The sequence below is a fragment of the Somniosus microcephalus genome, chromosome 2 (genome assembly GCF_052327205.1).
Source record: "Somniosus microcephalus isolate GS21.2 chromosome 2, FLI_Smic_1.0, whole genome shotgun sequence".
Lineage (NCBI taxonomy): Eukaryota > Metazoa > Chordata > Chondrichthyes > Squaliformes > Somniosidae > Somniosus > Somniosus microcephalus.
Window position 1 is genome coordinate 15,335,277 of NC_140988.1, and position 19,337 is coordinate 15,354,613.

The window sequence follows — 19,337 nt, forward strand, 5'->3', positions numbered from 1 at the left end:
AAAGAAGTTTAAATTACCTGTACTTACCTTTACAGCCTTCCTTCCTCTAGGTTTCGGAAGTCCATCACTCAGCCAGCACAGAAAGCAAAATGGCTGCGATCTGTCAAAAGTGACAGCCTGCAGCTTTCAGTGCCGGTGAGATTTCTAACTGAGTCTGCGTAGAAGGACTCAGGTTAGAAGTAAGACTGTCAGTGTTTGACAGCTTCAAACAGCTGTGAAACGCTGATATTTCATCTGTCAACACGTCTTGACAGATGAAATTTCAGTCTGTGACGTCACCTGTTGCCGGGTGGCCCTTAATTGGCCTGCTGAGCCCGCTGGGTGGGCTCAACAAGGTCAATCAAGTTAAAATTGTGTGGATTGGCCGCATCTCGATGGAGGCGGGACTACAACCCCAAAAGTTGTAGTCCCGCCTCCTTCCCGACTTCTGAATGAAAATCATCCCCACTGTGTCCAATTCTGGGCACCACACTTTAGGAAGGATGTCAAGGCCTTAGAGAGGGTGTGGAGGAGAGTTACCAGAATGATACCAAGGATGAGGGACTTCACTTATCTGGAGAAGCCAGAGAAGCTGGGATTGCTCTTCGTTAGAACAGAGAAGGTTAAGGGGAGATTTAATAGAGGTGTTCAAAATTATGAGGAGTTTTTGATAGGGCAGATAAGGAGAAACTGTTTCCACTGGTGGGAGGGTCGGTAACTAGAGGACACAGACTTAAGATAATTGACAAAAGAACCAGAGGGGGAAATGAGGAGAATTGTTTTTAGGCAGCGAGTTATGATCGGGAATGCACTGTCTGAAAGTGTGGTGGAAGCAGATTCAATAGTAACTTTTAAAAGGGAATACTTGAAAAGGAAAATGTTTTAATGGGGAAAGAGCAAGGGAGTGGGAAAAATTGGATAGCTCTTTCGAAGAGCAGGCACAAGGGATGGAATGGCCCCTTCTGTGCTGTAAAATGTTAATATTCGATGATAATTTACAGTTATATAGTGCCTTTCATGTCACAAATGTCTCAAGTCCCTTTACAGGTACCAAACAGGAAGCAGGAAAGAAGTTAAAGCCATGGAAGAGAGTGATTGAAGGCATGGTCAAAGAGGAAGGTTTGGAGAAGACTTCTGAAGATGGGGGTGGAGGTGATGAGGTTTGGGAAGTGAGTGCCAGTGAGTAAAAAGAAAAGAAAGACTTGTATTTCTACAGCACCTTTCACGACCTCAGGACATCCCGAAGTGCTTTACAGCCAATGAAGTACTTTTTGAAGTGTAGTCACTGTTGTAATGTGGGAAATGCAGCAGCCAATTGGTGCACAGCAAGCTCCCACAAACAGCAATGTGATAATGACCACATCATCTGTTTTAGTGATGTTGGTTGAGGGGTAAATATTGGCCAGGACAACAGGGAGAACTCCCCTGCTCTTCTTCGAAATAGTGCCATGGGACCTTTTACATCCACCTGAGAGGGCAGATGGGGCCTCGGTTTAACGTCTCATCCGAAAGACGGCACCTCCGACAGTGCAGCAATAGTGTTACAGCCTAGTTTTTTTTTGTACCTAATTCTCTGGAGTGGGACTATGAACCCACAAACTTCTGACTCAGAGGTGAGAGTGCCACCCACTGTGTCACTGTAATGTAGTGAAGTGGAGTGAGGGATAGGGGGGGAAACACATAAGATCAGAGCTGGTAAAGCACCAAATGTATACTGCGACTTAGGATTGGCTACGATTGCAGCGGTTGGCAGGAGTAAGACTGCGGAGGAATTTGAAAACAAGAAGAAGGAGTCATTGGGGGTCACTGACAAAAGCTGAATATGTGGCTTAAATGTGTCAGAATCTGACTGTGTCGGGCACTCTGACTGTTGGCTTAACACTGACCTTTGGGTTGGCACTTAGCACCAGTATATCCGGGGCAGCACTTCCATTCCAATGATGTTACTATTTTGTGCCTCATTCTGTAAGCTGGACGGTTCAGGATCTGATATCTATGAACAGAAACATCCAGAAGGTTAAGTACGGACAACAGCTTTTGATTTTGTGTTTTCTTTAACAAAGCAATTTAAAAAATTTTTTTAGCAATAAGAAGGATAAGGACATAAGAACATGAGAAATAGGAGCAGGAGTAGGCCATTCGGTCCCTCAAGCCTGCTCCGCCATTCAATGAGATCATGGCTGATCTTCTGCCTCAACTCCATTCACCGGCCCTATCGCCATATCCCTTGATGCCCTTACTAGTCAGAAATCTATCGACTTCTGTTTTGAATATGCCCAATGACTGAGCCTCCACAGCCCTCTGGGGTGGAGAATTCCAAAGATTCACCACCCTCTGTGTGAAGAAATTTCTTCTCATCTCAGCCCTGAATGGCCTACCCTTTATCCTGAGGCTGTGGCCCCTGGTTCTAGACTCCCCAGCCAAGGGAAACATTCTCCCAGCATCCACCCTATCAAGCCCTGTAATAATTTTGTATGCTTCAATGAGATTCCCTCTCATTCTTCTGAATTCAAGAGAATACAGGCCTTGTTTACTCAATCTCTTCTCATACGACTGTCCCGCCATCCCAGGAATCAATCTCGTGAACCTTCGTTGCACTCCCTCTATGGCAAGTATATCCTTCCTTAGGCAAGGAGATCAAAATTGTACACAGTACTCCAGGTGTGGTCTCACCAAGGCCCTATATAATTGGAGTAAGACTTCTTTACTCCTGTACTGAAATCCTCTTGTAATGAAGGCCATTTGCCTTCCTAATGGCTTGCTGCACCTGCACATTCACTTTCAATGACTCATGTACAAGGACACCCAGGTCCCTTTGAGCATCTGCATTCCCCAATCTTTCACCATTTAGGAAATACTCTGCCTTTCTGTTTTTTCTACCAAAGTGGATAACTTCACATTTATCCACATTATAATCCATCTGCACTTCCTGCTCAAGCATATGGCTGACAACCTGTCGTACCAGAATCCAGTGGTCATCAAGCAAGTACTAGACTCAAACTGGTACCTGTGGTATCATGGAGGGATATGAGGATAAATTTTGTGAGACTTCGGTCCCTACCCGGCTTGTGGCCTGAGGGGAGTGTAGTTGTAGAACAGGGCATGAAAGTCAGTGTAGCGACTCACAGTGTTCCTATTGCCCTCCCATTACTGACTGGAAAATTAGGAGCACAGGACTGTGCCAGATTCATCTTTCAGGTGAGACGTTAAACCGAGGCCCCGTCTGCTCCCTCAGGGAGACATAAAAGATCCCATGGCACAATTTTGAAGAAGAGCAGTGAAGTTCTCCCCGGTGTCCTGGCCAATATTTATCCCTCAATCAACATCTAAAACAGATTATCTGGTCATTATCACATTGCTATCTGTGGGAGCTTGTTGCTGTGTACAATTTGGCTGCCACGTTTCCTACATTACAACAGTAACTACACTTCAAAAAAGTACTTCATTGACTGTAAAGTGCTCTGGGATGTCTGGTGGTCGTGAAAGGTGCTATATAAATGCAAGTCTTTCTTCTTTCTTCTTCTTTCAGATTCTCCTGCTGAGCAAGACTTCACGTTGGAGTGAAGCCTCATAGAATTCAACTAATAACATGCATTTACCGTGTTGCATTGTGAAATGTTTATGTGGTATAATGTTCTTTACATGACCTGTTCTCTGATAGTTGAAACCATCACCTCCAAGTTCCCCTCCATGTTACACACCATCCTGACTAGGAAATGTATCGTCGTTCCTTCATCGTCGCTGGGTCAAAATCCTGGACCTCCCTCCCTAACAGCACTGTGGGAGCACCTTCACCACACGGACTGGAGCGGTTCAAGAAGAAAGCTCACCACCACCTTCTCGAGGGCAACTCAGGATGGGCAATAAATGCTGGGCTTTGCCAGCGACGCCTGTCATGAATCTTAGCATTCATGTAGAAATGACTCATGAGATAACACTGGGCTGGTGGCGCCGTCCAAGGAAAGTATTAATACTCGGGCGTGGGCCCAGCTTGCTCAGGACGTTTTTGTAACCAGGAACTAGTGATGTAACTGGAACTCATGGTTGTGAAACAGTTGATTAAAGCTTTGTTTTATACTCAGACCAAATGCTTAGTAGTTTTCTTACGTCAACGCCCACATCCCGAGAATGAATATAAAAAAAATAGCTTCCACCATTTTTCCTTGAAAAACCATGAATGATGATCTCTATTGGGATTGACTTCAAGCTTGATGATTTTGCAGCTGTGAGTTTCATCATAAACTGCAGTGAAACTTTAATTTTGCATTAACAAACTGAAGCAGTTATGTTCTTGATGTTAATTAAGCTATTTATAGGATTACTTCGCATTGCTCCTTGTTATGGTAGTTGCCGTTAACTTGATCTTGATTACTAACAGCTGGCTCGTCTTTTAATATCAGATTAATACACCACTAACAGTGCAAGGGCTCGAAATGCCAACAGATTGTATAAATACGGCCAGACTAATGGAAGCTTAATGCAGCCTCTTGGGTGACGTTGTAATACAGAGCAGGTGTTTGGAAGCCATCTGCCTGAAGCAGAGTAAGCACCACCTTCACCGCCATCCTTAACAAATAGCCAACAATAATAGGGAAGCGGTGTGTGATGGGAGGAGAAAATGGTTTCACCACACGGCAAGTCCTGATGTCAGCACTGCCATCGGGGAGGAAGTAAATGGAGGTCAAATTGGAGGGTGAGCTGCTCAGCCCACTCCAGTCCGTCCCCAGCAACTGACGAGAGAGACATTTGCGGAGGGCAGTCAGTAGGTCACCCCACACCCCCCACCCACATCAGCCCCACAACCCCCCGAGATATCTGCGCTCCTCTAATTCTGCCCTCTTGAGGATCCCTGATTATAATCGCTCAACCATTGGTGGCCGTGCCTTCTGTTGCCTAGGCCCTAAGCTCTGGAATTCCCTGCCTTAACCTCTCCGCCTCGCTGCCTCTCTTTCCTCCTTTAAGACGCTCCTTAAAACCTACCTCTTTGACCAAGCTTTTGGTCACCTGCCCTAATTTATCCTTATGTGGCTCGGTGTCAAATTGTTTGTCTTAAAATACTCCTGTGCAGCGCCTTCGGAAGTTTTACTACGTTAAAGGCGCTATGTAAATACAAGTTGTTGTTGTTGTTGCCCTCTCAACAGCGAATGGTATTTGGTCAGCCTAAAAGGGGGAGGGGGAAAGAGAAGGAATGCTGCCCCCAAATAGAAATAAAATTGAATCTAATAAAGCAATAGAAAGGTACTTTTAACTGCAAGGATCAGAGAGAGAGCAAAGACTTGCCCAATGTGAGCAGTTGCACAACAATTTATCGTTGCATCATCCCGCCAATGGCAGGAAGGAATTTGGAGCATTGCTCATTCATCAACATTTGGAGGGTAGGAAGCTGTGCGCCTAGAAATTCGATGGCGTCCCGCCTGTGTTTCGGGCGTTAACTGGGTGCCTGAGCCTTCAATGTGATGGGCGGGAAGCGGATGCTCATCATGAACCAGAAGTGCGCCGCCCGCCATATTGGTATAGGCAAAAAAAAATTAGGTGTCCAGGGACCACGCCTGAAACAGGCGTTAGACTCTTGGCAAAATAGGGGCCTAATGCTCGTTTGAGGCTCCCTGTGGAAAATTGGGTTCAGGCCAACCAGGTCTGTATGCGGCCTAACTGTTGCTTCTTAAAGGACTGCTGGAGGCCGCCACCAGAAAGCTAAGTTGGTAACAAAAAATACCTAGCTGAATGTGGAGCCGTGAGGTGCAGGAGTGATCGTCCCCATTCTACATTTAAAGTATGGGCTGCCGTTGGCCACCGCTCCCACCACCCGATCGCCGCACCGCTGCACCACCCCCTGTCAACTCCCAATTTGACCACACCACCCTCCGATCGCTGCTGCCACTCCATCAGCTCCCCGTCCCTAACCCCCCCCTCCTCACCCTCCCCCCACCCCACCGCCCCCCCCACCAATCGGCCCCTTCCCTGTCGCCTTCCTTTCCCCTTTAAAGACCCAGTAGGTGTCTGAAGCTCGCCGCCGTATTTTAAGAGGCCTGAGGCATAATATCAGGTGAGCCTCGGGCCTACTCGTTCAGGCACGGGGATAGATCCCCGCACCCCGTTTACACCGGCAGGCCAGCGCGAACGAGTTTCTACCTCACTGTGTGTGCAGCGTTGATGTCTGCACTCAAGTAAAGGAAGGAGCCTCCCTAGCTGCCAATGGCAACTCTATTGTCTCTGCTGTCACTCCAGCTGGGTTCAGCTAACTCTGTATACTTGGTGGATCAACCAGAGATCTTCCTGGTCTGTATAGTGAATGCCACATCAAATGGTGCAATTTATCCAGTGAGTCATTGGGGGGGGGGGGGGGAAGGTCAGATGAGGATCTGCAGCGAGAGACTCCACTTCTGACTCCCCAAAGCCCTTCCACCATCTACAAGGCACAAGTAAGGAGTGTGATTCAATAATCTTGGATGAGTGCAACTCCAACAACACTCAAGAAGCTCGACACCATCCAGGACAAAGCAGTCCACTTGATTGGCACCCCATCCACCACCTTAAACATTCCTTCCCTGCACCACCGGCGTACCATGGCTGCAGTGTGTACCATCTACAAGATGCATTGCAGCAACTCATCAAGGCTTCTTCGGCAGCACCTCCCAAACCCTCGACCACTTCCACCTAGAAGGACAAGGGCAGCAGGCGCATGGGAACACCACCACCTCCAAGTTCCCCTCCAAGTAAAACACCATCCTGACTTGGAAATATATCGGCCGTTCCTTCATCGTCGCTGGGTCAAAATCCTGGAACTCCCTCCCTAACAGCACTGTGGGAGCACCTTCACCACACGGACTGCAGCGGTTCAAGAAGGCGGCTCACCACCACCTTCTCAAGGGCAGTTAGGGATGGGCAATAAATGCTGGCCTTGCCAGCGACGCCCACATCCTGTGAATGAATTTTTTAAAAATCTAGACGGCAGCCCATTGCTTTTCCTTCACCGACATGTGGTCGCTATATTCAAAAAATATTTTTACTTATTGTAGACATGAAAAGTCATCCACAATTCTCATAATTTTAAGAAGAACATTGAATTTTCTGGGAGGGGCAGTTAATCCTCCATCCATATATTTTTTTTTATGTGTAGAAATGCTTATCAGTTTTGAAGGGAGGAGAGAGCAAACCGAAAGATAGTCACATAAAGGGTTATGGACGGCAAGAATGACGTCGCTACATTGCACAATATTTTTAATATAGTGCAGATCTCTGAATGTATTGATTAAGGTGTTTTACATGATTTAACGAAATGACCTTACTAACATTATAATGAGAGTTCCGAATGTACCAATATATACTTACGGTAAGATTTGGATCATAAACATTGGACGAGGTTCTGTTCAGTTTAAGGATCAGCGGATACAGATGCAGCAACATTTGACAGATGTGGGTGATGGGGGGTAAATGATGCATCTGTCCACTTGATATTTAATTGTTATCTCTTTACTCATTTCCTGCAGGAAGAACGTTTGATTCAATAATAGCTGCTTTTCATTTCCCTGTCTCGGAGAATAGATTTGATGATTTTTATTGTTTCAAGGTGAATGGATTTGATTGCATTGTGAGAGGAAAAACTGAATGCGTAATTTCGGTCAGGCAAATATGTCAGTGTCGCTGATGATGCATTGTATTTTGAATAGTGGTAACAAGCACAAGCCCCGTTTCAAGGCTTTCTGGATGATTTCTCCTCTGACAGCAACGCCCTACTGGGGCACAGTCCCACTGGCAGCGGGCACCCTCCCACACCTCCTCATCCAAATGGCTGTTATTCACGCTTGATCCTTCACCATAGTCCTGGCAAGGTTGAAAGAAAGAACTTGCATTTATGCAGCTCTTTTCAGGCACTTAGGATGTCCCAAAACGCTTTATAGAAAATAAAGTGCGTTTGAAACGTAGTCACTGTTGTAATGTAGGAAACGTCAATTTGTTTGCGGCCCCCAGTGGAAAATTGAGTCCCATAAACAGCAATGAGATGAATGATCAGGTAATCTGTTTTAGTGATAAATATTGGCCAGGACACCGAGGGGAGAACTCCCCCCGCTCTTCTTCAAAATAGTGCCGTGGGATCTTTTACGACAGCCTGAGAGAGCAGACGAGGCCTCAATTTAACATCTCATCCGAAAAACGGCACCTCCGACAGTGCAGCATTCCCTCAGTACTGCACTGGGAGTGTCAGCCTAGTATATTTGCTCTCAAGTGTCCTGGAGTGGGGTTTGAACCCACGACCCTGTGGTTCAAAGGCGAGGGTGCTACCCGCAGAGCCACGGCTGACACCTATGATGTCGAAGGAGGTGGTGGGGGATTGGTCACAGCAGAGCCCAGTCCGCTCTGCAGCTGAACGTTCGCACACTCGCAGCAGGCGCCACCTTCGGAATCAGGCGCAGGGACCCTGGCCGACCTTTCCCCTCCCGAACCCAGGTCACCTGTAGCACTCAGTAGAGTCAGTAGAGCAGAGCAGGATATGCGCTGGGAATTTCCTCGGGGATTCTCCCGGTCAGCTGCCGTGACAGATCATCGAAAACCCCGTTTGCTCCTCTACGCGGAGGTTTACACCAATCTTCCGCCGATCGGGAGAACACACGAGGAAATATCATAGAATCATACTGAAGAGTAGGAGGCCATTCGGCCCATCGTGCCTGTGCCGGCTCTTTGAAAGAACTCTCCAATTAGTCCCGCTCCCCCGCTCTTTGCTCATTGCCCTGCAAATATTTCTTTTCCACGTATTTTTCCAATTCCCTTTTGGATATTACTATTAAACCTTCTTCCACCACACTTTCAGGCAGTGCATTCCAGGTCGTAACGACTCGCTGCGTAAAAGAAATGTTTTCTTATCTCCCCTTTCATAATTTTGCCAATTACCTTAAATCTGTAACCTCCTGCCAGTGGAAACCGTTTCTCCTTATTTACTCATCAAAACTCTTCATATTGACCCTGCTCATCCAGAGTGGCATTAAAGGCCTTGTATCTTCCTCTTCTTAGGCAGTCCCGCGGAACCGAGGATGACTTGCTTCCACATTAAAAATGAGTTCGCAGGTGGCTGATTAGTCCAATGCAGGACCTACAGTCTCGGTCACAGGTGGGGCAGACGGTGGTTGAAGGGGTGGGTGGGGTGCTTGGGTTGACGTGCGCTCCTTGCGCTGCCTGCGCTTGGCTTCCGCTTGCTCCCGGCGAAGAGACTCGAGGTGTTCGGCGCCTTCCCGGATGCTTCTCCTCCACTTTGTGTGGTCTTGGGCCAGGGATTCCCAGGTGTCGGTGGGGATGTTGCACTTTTTCAAGGAGGCTTTGAGGGTGTCCTTGAAGCGTCTCCTCTGCCCACCTGGGGCTCTCTTGCTGTGCCGGAGCTCCGAGTAGAGCGCTTGTTTTGGGAGTCTCGTATCGGGCATGCGGACAATGTGACCCGTCCATCGGAGCTGATTGAGCGTGGTCAGAGCTTCGATGCTGGGGATGTTGGCCTGAGCAAGAACACTGACGTTGGTGCGCCTATCCTGCCAATGGATTTGCAGGATCTTGCGGAGGCAGCGTTGGTGGTACCTCTCCAGTGCTTTGAGGTGCCAATCTCTGAGGCATACAGCAGGGCAGGTATCACTGCTGCCCTGTAGACCATGAGCTTAGTGCCGGGTTTGAGGTCCTGGTCTTCAAACACTCTCTTCCTCAGGCGACCGAAGGCTGCACTGACACACTGAAGGCGGTGTTGGACTTCGTCGTCGACGTCTGCCCTTGTTGACAGTAGGCTCCCGAGGTATGGAAAGTGGTCCACGTTGTCCAAGGCCTTGTCGTGGATTTTGATAATCGGGGGGCAGCACTGTGTGGCAGGGGCAGGTTGGTAGAGGACCTTTGTCTTACGGATGTTTAGTGTAAGGCCCATGCTCTCGTACGCTTCGGTAAAGGTGTTTACGATGGTTTGGAGTTCGGCCTCCGAGTGAGCGCAGACGCAAGCATCGTCTGCATACTGTAATTCGACAACAGAGGATGGGATGACCTTGGATTGGGACTGGAGGCGACGGAGTAGGTTTTTAGAAATCAGGATAGCTACCACCTAGTCTTATAAGAGAAATAAAGGGGAAAGTTCACCCAGCCCTGATGCAGTTTCACATATTCCACCAGGCAATACTCACACCCTCCTTGCTGAAGACAGCAAGCACCTTCTTATTCTTGACTAGCCGATCCAGCCCTTGCATACACGGGCCCTGAATTTCCATGGGGGTTCCATACAGAAATGGAGGACAGCAAAATAGCAATTTGGTCCATCTAAGCCATTACAGTCGAGATACCTTTGCAAACACTCCCTGCCCACCCCGGAGCCGTGCAATCTTCCTCCAGCCAGTGCTCCTCCTGGGTCTGTTAAAATGCAAAATCCGTCCCGCCACAGGCCCGTGTGAGGTCCCCCCCACCATTCCAGGATCGCCTCCCACCCAGACCCGACCCCGACCTGACCCCGACCTACCAGCCGGCTCAACATGCGAGCCGGTCGATTTCCCGCCCTTCCAGAACTAGCGAGCTGCCCTCAGACTGATACCTGGGATGGCAGGAATGACATATGAGGAGAGATTGGGTCGATTGGGCTTATACTCGCTGGAGTTTGGAAGAATGAGAGGGGATCTCATTGAAACTTATAAAATTCTAACAGGACAAGACAGACTAGATGCAGGAAGGATGTTCCCGATGGCCGGGGAGTCCAGAACCAGGGGTCACAGTCTAAGGATAAGGGGTAAGCCATTTAGGACAGAGATGAGGAGGAATTTCTTCACCCAGAGAGCGGTGAACCTGTGGAATTCTCTACCACAGAAGGCAGTTGAGGCCAACTTATTGGCCCTGAAATTCAGGTCAGGGGCTTCCCGCGGGTGCAAGCCCCCGACCTACACTTACCTAGCACGCCAGCAGTTGACCCCTTGGCCTGCGTGGAATTCCTCTCCGAGGCCTGTCCCAGAGGCCGGCGCGCTATGCTGGCGTGTCCCAGGGGCGTAGTTAGTGCGAAGCGTCCCCTGGGATCACGTGAGCAACAGGCAGCCAATCGGAACAGGGAATGCTCCATTCATAAGTCTTGACAGATGGACCTGTCAAAACGTATAAATGCTGAGGCTGTAAAACTGTACTTTACCTCCAAATAAATTTTTCAAAAACATCACACTTTGTAAATAAACTATAAATGACATTAAATAACTATTTTAAACAAAAATTTAAATTTTTGAAAAAAATAATTTTATAAAAAAACGGGGCTAAAAATAAACTTACCTTGCTTTAAAGTATTTAAAAGTAAAAAACCTGTGGAAAAAATGTTTTAATTTTAAATAATTGACCACTTACCTTTGAAAATGAAGTCCTTACAGCTGCTTTTTACATTTCTAAAATGTACAGACTTACCCGCACGTTAAAACCTGAAAAAAAAGGAAGTTCAACGCGCAGGCGCAGACTCCCGCGCGCACACGTTCGACCTCTGAACCCCTTGGCTCAGAGGATCGGAAGTGCCGGTTTCCCGCGCATGCGTAGTGCATGCAAGATTCCGGCACTTCCATCGGGTCCACGCGTGAGTACTCCGTCCATACTCACGCGTTGGGACCCGAATTTCTGGGCCATTAAATATATTCAAGAAGGAGTTAGATATATTTCTTAAGGCTAAAGGGATCAAGGGATATGGGGAGAAGGCAGGGATAGGGTACTGAATTTGGATGATCAGCCATGATCTCATTGAATGTCGGAGCAGGCGCGAGGGGCCGAATGGCCTACTCCTGCTCCTATCTTCTATGTTTCTATGTTTTGATGCCCGTAGCTCACGGGCAGCATATAAGTGAGGACCAGGCCTCAAAATGGCCGCGGCCTCCCGGCAGCGAGAGCGGGCGGGCGGCGCGACTGCTCCCCTTGACTTCGCGTCCGTTGCGGGCGGCAGTCGAAGATCGTCCCCCCTTGTTTTCCTGGTTTCGGGATTCTCCGCTGCGACCCCTCATTTTGAAATTGAAGTTGAAGATTGTTCCATTCGGCGCAGCAGTTGGGCCACCAGACCATGGCACCAAGGCAATGGTCGGGGAGGTAGGCTTCAATCCCCCCCCCCCGTCTCCGCAGTACTGGGCTCCTAATCGCATCCCCTGCAGTTGTGAGGAGGCAGAGTCACACAGAGGAGAAGGAATGCAGCACAGAGGAAGAGTTGTGTCTGGGGCTGGTAATGCACACCATCTAGTGGAAGAAGCAGAATTGGTGGAGCGCTGGAACACAATGGCCACTTGCCTCCTTGGTCATAGGACATGTGTTGTCTGGGCAGGACAGGATTCGAACCCAGGACCCGGAGTATTCTTTCTCCGAAAGGAGTTGCCAGCCAGCCATTTTGTGTCAGCGCACTCTAACAGTTTAAAAAATAAAATCAGCAATAATCTACAATAAAAAGCAAATAGCCACTTCATAAAAATAAAACCATTTTGCAATTAGATTAAAATCAGTGAAGACTGAGGAAATGGTTTAACAAAATCATGCGAGTAACACGGTGAAGATTTTTTTTTTACTTCATCCATGAATGAAGATGCATTGTGATTCCATGACGTCTAACAGATTGACTGCTAAATTTATTCCACTTTCCTCGACCTGTGATTTAGTTATTTGTACCTAGTGTTCACAAAGAGAAAGTACTCTTTTAAATCAACGAAGAAAGTAAACTTGCCCTATTATACTGAAGTAAACAAAATGTAGGGCAAAGTACCCAGAGTGGGTCAGAGGCTGTGCATATTTATCCCTCAATCAACATCACTAAAAACAGATTATCTGGTCATTATCACATTGCTGTTTGTGGGAGCTTGCTGTGTGCAAATTGGTGTGAATCTCATTTGCCTACGTCTCTTTCCGTTTTCTCATGGACTTTTTGGCTAAAGTGACATAAAAGGAGCTAAATAACTCCCCGTCCATTGAATCAACCGAGGCCACCCACAGCTCAAGTGATTTATAGTCACAGGAGCCAGTTGTTTTCGTGTAAGCTCATGAAGCTGTGTTAGTGCAGAGTTCCTGTGGGTTCACAGTCCCACTCCAGAGACTTGAGCACAAAAATCCAGGCTGACACTCCCAGTGCAGTGCGGAGGGAGCGCTGAGCTGTCGGAGGTGCCGTCTTTCAGATGAGACGTTAAACCGAGGCCGCGTCTGCTCTCAACGATCCCATGGCACTATTTCGAAGAAGAGCAGGGGGGTTATCCCCGGTGTCCTGGCCGATATTTATCCCTCAATCAACATCACAGAAAACAGATTATCTGGTCATTATCACATTGCTGTTTGTGGGGCCTTGCTGTGCGCAAAATGGCTGCTGCGTTTCCTACATTACAACAGTGACTACACTCCAAAAGTATTTCATTAGCTGTAAAGAGCTTTGGGACGTCCTGAGATCCTGAAAGGCGGTATATAAATGCAAGTCTTTCTTTTCTTTCTGTGACAAAATTAAGAGATTTCTATATATACTTTTATGCAACCATAGAAGGGAAGGGTAAACGTACTTTAAATATACCCTGAGTTAAATGGAATGTGTTCTTCCTGACCACATTCCAAAATGGAGAGTGGAATCCAGCTGAGTGTGACGTGAAGGTCAGATGTGAAGTTTCAGCCGACCCCTCTTCTCAGCTCTCTTACTTGCATTCTTACTTACAACCATACCCATGGCTACCCTCTTAACCTCCCCATCGAGGCCTTGATCACCAGCTAGCCCATCTCTAACCACTTCCCTGTCTCCCTTGCCACCCTCATCTCCCTACTTTCGCCCAACTCCACCACCCTCACCATCTGCCATTGAAGAAAGTCTCTCCCCGCACTCCCTCAGTAATTCACACTCAAAAACATAGAAACATCGAAGATAGGAGCAGGAGTAGGCCATTCGGCCCCTCGAGCCTGTTCCGCCATTCAATGAGATCATGGCTGATCATCCAAATTCAGTACCCTGTCCCTGCCTTCTCCCCATATCCCTTGATCCCTTTAGCTTTTTCAAAATTCTAACTCTCAACTCTCCTCTGGCCCCCTACCCATCACAACACCTCTCCTGTTGCACTATTCCCCTGGTACACTACCATCGTCTCCGCATTCAAGTTGTACGCTCAAATGGACCTGGCACAACCGATCTAGTCATTCGTTGTCAGGATTAGCCCCAACCGCACACCCCAGCCACAACCGCCCACTACTCCAGCAGCACCCTGATGTCATAAGGAACCCGAGACTCCCTTCACCTGTGAATGACTGCCACCTCCACCCTCACCTCCATTAACTAGTGTGAAGAGCTCATTTCTCCAGCTCTAAGATTGAGAGCATTCGTGCAGTTCCCTCTCTCACTGTCGCCGCCTCCCCTTCCTCTCGCCCTGCTTTTGTTCTCCCTCACGTGACAGCCTGGGGTGGAGTTTCCGCTTTGGGCGCAATCGGCGATTCTGGCGCAGATTGCGCCTGTTTTTGAAAAGTATCTTTCCCCCCCATGTTTCCTCTCAAATTCATTTGCATATTGCCAAACACAAAATCTGCCATGAACCAGCACGAGCGGGCGGGGTCTGAAAACGTAATTTAACAAAAAATATGTTGCATTAATTCCTTGGTGTACTTACGAGTGGTAACTTGGTGCAGTTTGATTAATACAGCCGAAAATGGGTTTATCGCAAAACAATAAGCGTCACAGTGTCAATCCACCACCTGTGAGTAACCCGATTATAAATGATTGAAAACGACGTTAAAAAAACATACAAAACTAGTCAGATTCGGGGCACAGTAGTCAGTTCCTTAGCAAATTAAAAAAAAAAATCATTCAAAACCTGCCTATTAGTGTCCTTGCGGCCAAAAGAGCCAGCTTAATTTTTGGAGCCTCCTCGAAGGCCCGCAAACGAGCGCAATTAGCGGAAACTCCCAATGGTGATTAATTCACCCGGCGGGGGGGGGGCATGGCTAGTTTTGTGGGCGGGGCCTGCTTCTAACACAGTGTTTTTAAAAACTAGCGCAAAAGATCGGGGAAACTCGAGTAACGGCGAACGCAATCTGTGCTTAAAATTCCTCGAGCTATTGCGCCGGTTAGGCCGAACAAACTGGCCCAACCGAACGGCAGCTTCAGGCCCATGTCTGCAACTGCCCCGCCCCATTATTATAATTATATAACTATTAAATGAATGTGTTCAAAGAAAATGAATAAAGCACAATTTATTTAATACCTCCAATGATTTTTCTCCCGGGTTGCTCGCAGCAAAGTCCTGGAGATTAATCTTTATTTCTGGAGACTCCAGACAATCCTGGAGAGTAGTAAACCCTCGGCACATTTCAATTTTACCTTTCTATTTTAAGAATGCGCATGCACTTGGCTGCGTAGATGCAGTAATAAAGATACTTATGTCAATCATGTCAAGGGGCATGATCTCACCAGCTGCTTCACTCCACAGGTGAAGTGTACTTCAAACTGCAAGCGAACCCCAAACTATAATCACACCTAACACATGAGCAAACAGAAAATAAACAACTTGTGTTATGTGATAAACTCACTAAGGAACACAGGAGCAGGAGGAGGCCATTCAGCCCCTCGAGCCTGCTCCACCATTCAATGTGATTGTTATAAATCTCATCATCATGAAGAAACAACTCATGAAGTAACACTGGGCGGCCAGCTGGTGGCGCTGTCCAAGGAGTTTAAATACTCGGGCGTGGGCCCTGTAGTGTATGTACTTTGCAGAAGGAACTATATTCTGCAGCCCCTGTATACTGCAGTACCAGTAGTGACCACCCCTGTATATAAGCCTGTGTAGTAACTTTGCATAGTTAGTTCCAGTTTGTCTCCACTCAGTAAAGACCTGTTATCATGAACTCCTGCAGTCCGTGTCTCAATTATACACGGACATAATACTGGCGACGAGCAGATCCGAACTTACCTACAGCCTGCACCACCTCATGGGGATCCATCCCTGAAGCGAAGTTGTCAGAGGTCAAGGCCAGAAGGAAGAAAGAAAAAAAAACAATCAGAAGAAATGGGCGTCGACCGTGGGCAACCGCCTCTGATTCATCGGAGTGAAAGATTTGCAGGAGAGGCTGTCGAGAGCGGGGCTTGGTTATCCTGTCGATGGTGTTCCAGCTAATCGAGCTGGTGGCAGGTAGTACACTGATCCTTCCTGGGCTGCAGCGGGCTAGAGCTCGATCGGGTGGCTTTTCAACGGGGCCGAGCAGCATTGTCGGGAAGAGGAGAGAGAGAGAGAGGGTGGAGCACACAGGGCGCGGCCGGTGCTACGAAGCTGGGCAGCGTACAGACCCGAGAAGAGGGAGGAAAGTGTCCCGCAGGGTTGCTCCGACGACGGGGAAATAAAAGAAATTAGAAGTGCAGAAAGCCGCGAGGAGCTGCAGTTTGCCACGGGAACCGCGGAGAGCGGCGTTAGCAGTAGCGCGGGGGGAAGTGTGCGAAGACCATAGGGCGTCACCATCAATGCATAAAACGCCAGCAACAGCGCTAGCAGCAGCGGAGAAGATGGAAGTCGCAGGAGGCGCCATTTTGTTAAATCGGGGAAGAAGGCAAAGCGCGGTAGGCGCCATCTTAGATTTCCAAGATGCCGAAGACTGGCAATATCACTGCCTTCGATAATGCAATAGAAGACTGGACCACGTATGTGGAAAGAGTCGAAGTATATTGCGAAGCAAACGAAGTAGCCGATGAGAAAAAGGCATCGGTACTACTAAACTTAATGGGCGCAAGAACGTACGGCCTATTGCGGAACCTGATTACTCCAGCCAAACCGATGGCGAAGAGTTTTAACGAAATTGTTGATATCCTACAGGAACACCTAAATCCTACACCGCTGCTGATAGCAGAAAGATTTAAATTCCACAGGAGAAATCAGCATAAAGATGAGAGCAATGCTGATTACCTTACGGAACTACGCAAGCTATCAAAGCACTGCCAGTTCGGAGCAGGACTGGCAGATACCCTACGGGACAAATTTGTCTGTGGACTCCTGAGTGAAGGAACCCAGAAGAGGTTACTCTCAGAGAAAGAGCTGACGCTAGATAAGGCTTTCAGCGTGGCAGTATCGTACAAAGCAGCAGCCAGGGGAGCTGCGGAAATACAGCAAAAGCCACAGGAATACGGCACCCACGAAATGACACGGGGATTTGAAAAATGTTATCGCTGCGGCAGAACAACCCGTGACCAGAAGGACTGCTGGTCCAAGGACAAAATATGCAGGAAATGCGGAAAGATGGGACGCATTGCATGAGTTTGCCGGTCTGGGAAGAAGACTAACGACAACAAAAAGGCTACTAAGGAACAGTACAGGAAAGTACAAAAGATGACGGACAGTAGTTCCAAAGACCAGATGAGCGATAGTGAATTCGGGAACAAGAGACTAAGCTGTCTCAAATTTCACAACGTAATTGCAAAAGAGGATCACCGAACCATTTGGGTCACCCTCACGATAGCAGGGTCCCAAGTCAAAATGGAATTGGATACAGGATCAGCCCTGACCGTCATGAATCGACGAGACTACGAGCGACTATTCTCACACATACCCTTGAAAGAGACATCCATTGTCTTGAAGACGTATATGGGGCAAAAAGTGTACCCCAGAGGGAAAATAAGGGTGCCTGTCGAATACAACGGCAAGGAAATACAGAAATTGTATCTGTACATACTGCAAGATGGTGGACCACCGTTATTGGGACGTGAATGGATCAGAAAGATAAGTTTAGACTGGCACTCCATTCAGGCACTGACGGTGGCTGGTAAAAAGGATGACGACGTCACACCTGGACGATTGTCAACAATCTTAGCTAACGCCAAAGAGGTATTTCAACAAGAACTGGGAACTCTTAAAGGTGTAACCGCCTCAATAAAAATAGAAGAGAATGCAATTCCCAAGTTTTTCAAAGCAAGACCGGTACCATATGCAATTCGCCCAGCCGTCGAGGCAGAGCTGGAGAATCTGGAGAATGCAGGCGTGTTATCTAAGGTAGACTGGAGCGAGTGGGCGACACCCATCGTTCCTGTCATGAAGAAAACGTTAAACAATAAGTCTGAGGAGCCAAGGAAGGTTTGCATCTGTGGGGACTTCAAGGTGACGGTGAACCCAGTCCTTCACACAGTACGATATCCTCTCCCGAGGATAGAAGATATTTTCGCCTCACTATCTGGAGGGAAGCGTTTTACAAAAATTGACCTAGCACAAGCATATTTGCAGATGGAGGTTGAAGAATCCTCTAGGAAGTATCTCACGATAAACACTCACAAAGGTCTTTACCAGTATAATCGACTGGTATTCGGAGTAGCATCAGCTCCGGCGATATGGCAAAGAGCGATGGAACAAGTCCTGCAAGGGATTCCGGGGACTCAGTGTTACTTGGACGACATCCTAGTGACAGGTGAAGATGACAGTGAACACCTTGCCAACCTAGAGCAGGTGCTCACTAGACTAAGAGAACATGGGCTACGAGCCAATCGCCCCAAGTGCGAGTTTTTTAAGAAACAGATATCGTATTGTGGCCACGTGATTGATGAAGAGGGGTTACATAAGTCCCCTGACAAAATTGAAGCAGTAGTTAAGGCTCCAGCGCCTGAAAATGTGTCGCAACTGAGGTCATTCCTCGGATTGGTGAATTACTACCATAAGTTTTTGCCGAATTTGTCCACAATTCTGCACCCACTGAACGCCCTACTACAAACTGGAGTAGCATGGAAATGGAGCGATGAATGTAAGCGGGCCTTTCAGAAGAGTAAAGACCTAATCACTTCAAGAGAAGTATTAGCTCACTACAACCCATCACTACCGATAAGACTGGCGTATGATGCGTCTCCCTACGGCATTGGAGCGGTACTGTCACATAAATTCCTTGATGGTTCAGAGAGGCCGATAGCTTTTGCGTCACGCTCGTTAACTTCAGCTGAGCGTAACTACGCCCAGATTGACAGAGAGGCCCTCAGCCTGGTGTGGGGGGTGAAGAAGTTCAATCACTACCTGCACGGTCAGAAATTTACTCTACTAACTGATCATCAACCTCTTGTCTCCATTTTCAACCCTCAGAAGGGCGTCCCAATAATGACAGCACAACGGCTACAGAGGTGGTCCCTTTTCCTAGGGGCACACCAATATGACATCGAGTACAAAGGAACTAAACAGCATGGGAATGCTGATGGATTGTCGCGCCTACTGTTGCCGACGGTGGAAGAAGCACCTGCAGTGGATCCAGTGGAGATATTCCACTCGACCATAGTCGAATGTCTACCTGTGATGAATGCAAACATAGAAAAGGAAACACGAAATGACACGACACTCTCCTGGGTCTATGATTTAACGGTGAAGGGATGGCCAGCACATGGCGAACCACTGTTGCCAGCATTCTCGCCGAGAAGAGAACAGCTGTCAGTG

At 47.8% G+C, this 19,337-nt stretch overlaps 1 protein-coding gene across 1 annotated transcript in view; it reads right to left on the bottom strand.

The window, feature by feature from the left end:
* Window positions 1–19,337, bottom strand: part of LOC147122552 (multimerin-1-like) — an 80,935-nt gene that overhangs the window by 45,207 nt on the left and 16,391 nt on the right. Inside the window, exon 3 of the mRNA XM_086006607.1 lies at window positions 1,866–1,972. Coding sequence (XP_085862733.1) covers window positions 1,866–1,972 — 107 coding nt within the window. The remainder of the gene's footprint in view (window positions 1–1,865; window positions 1,973–19,337) is intronic.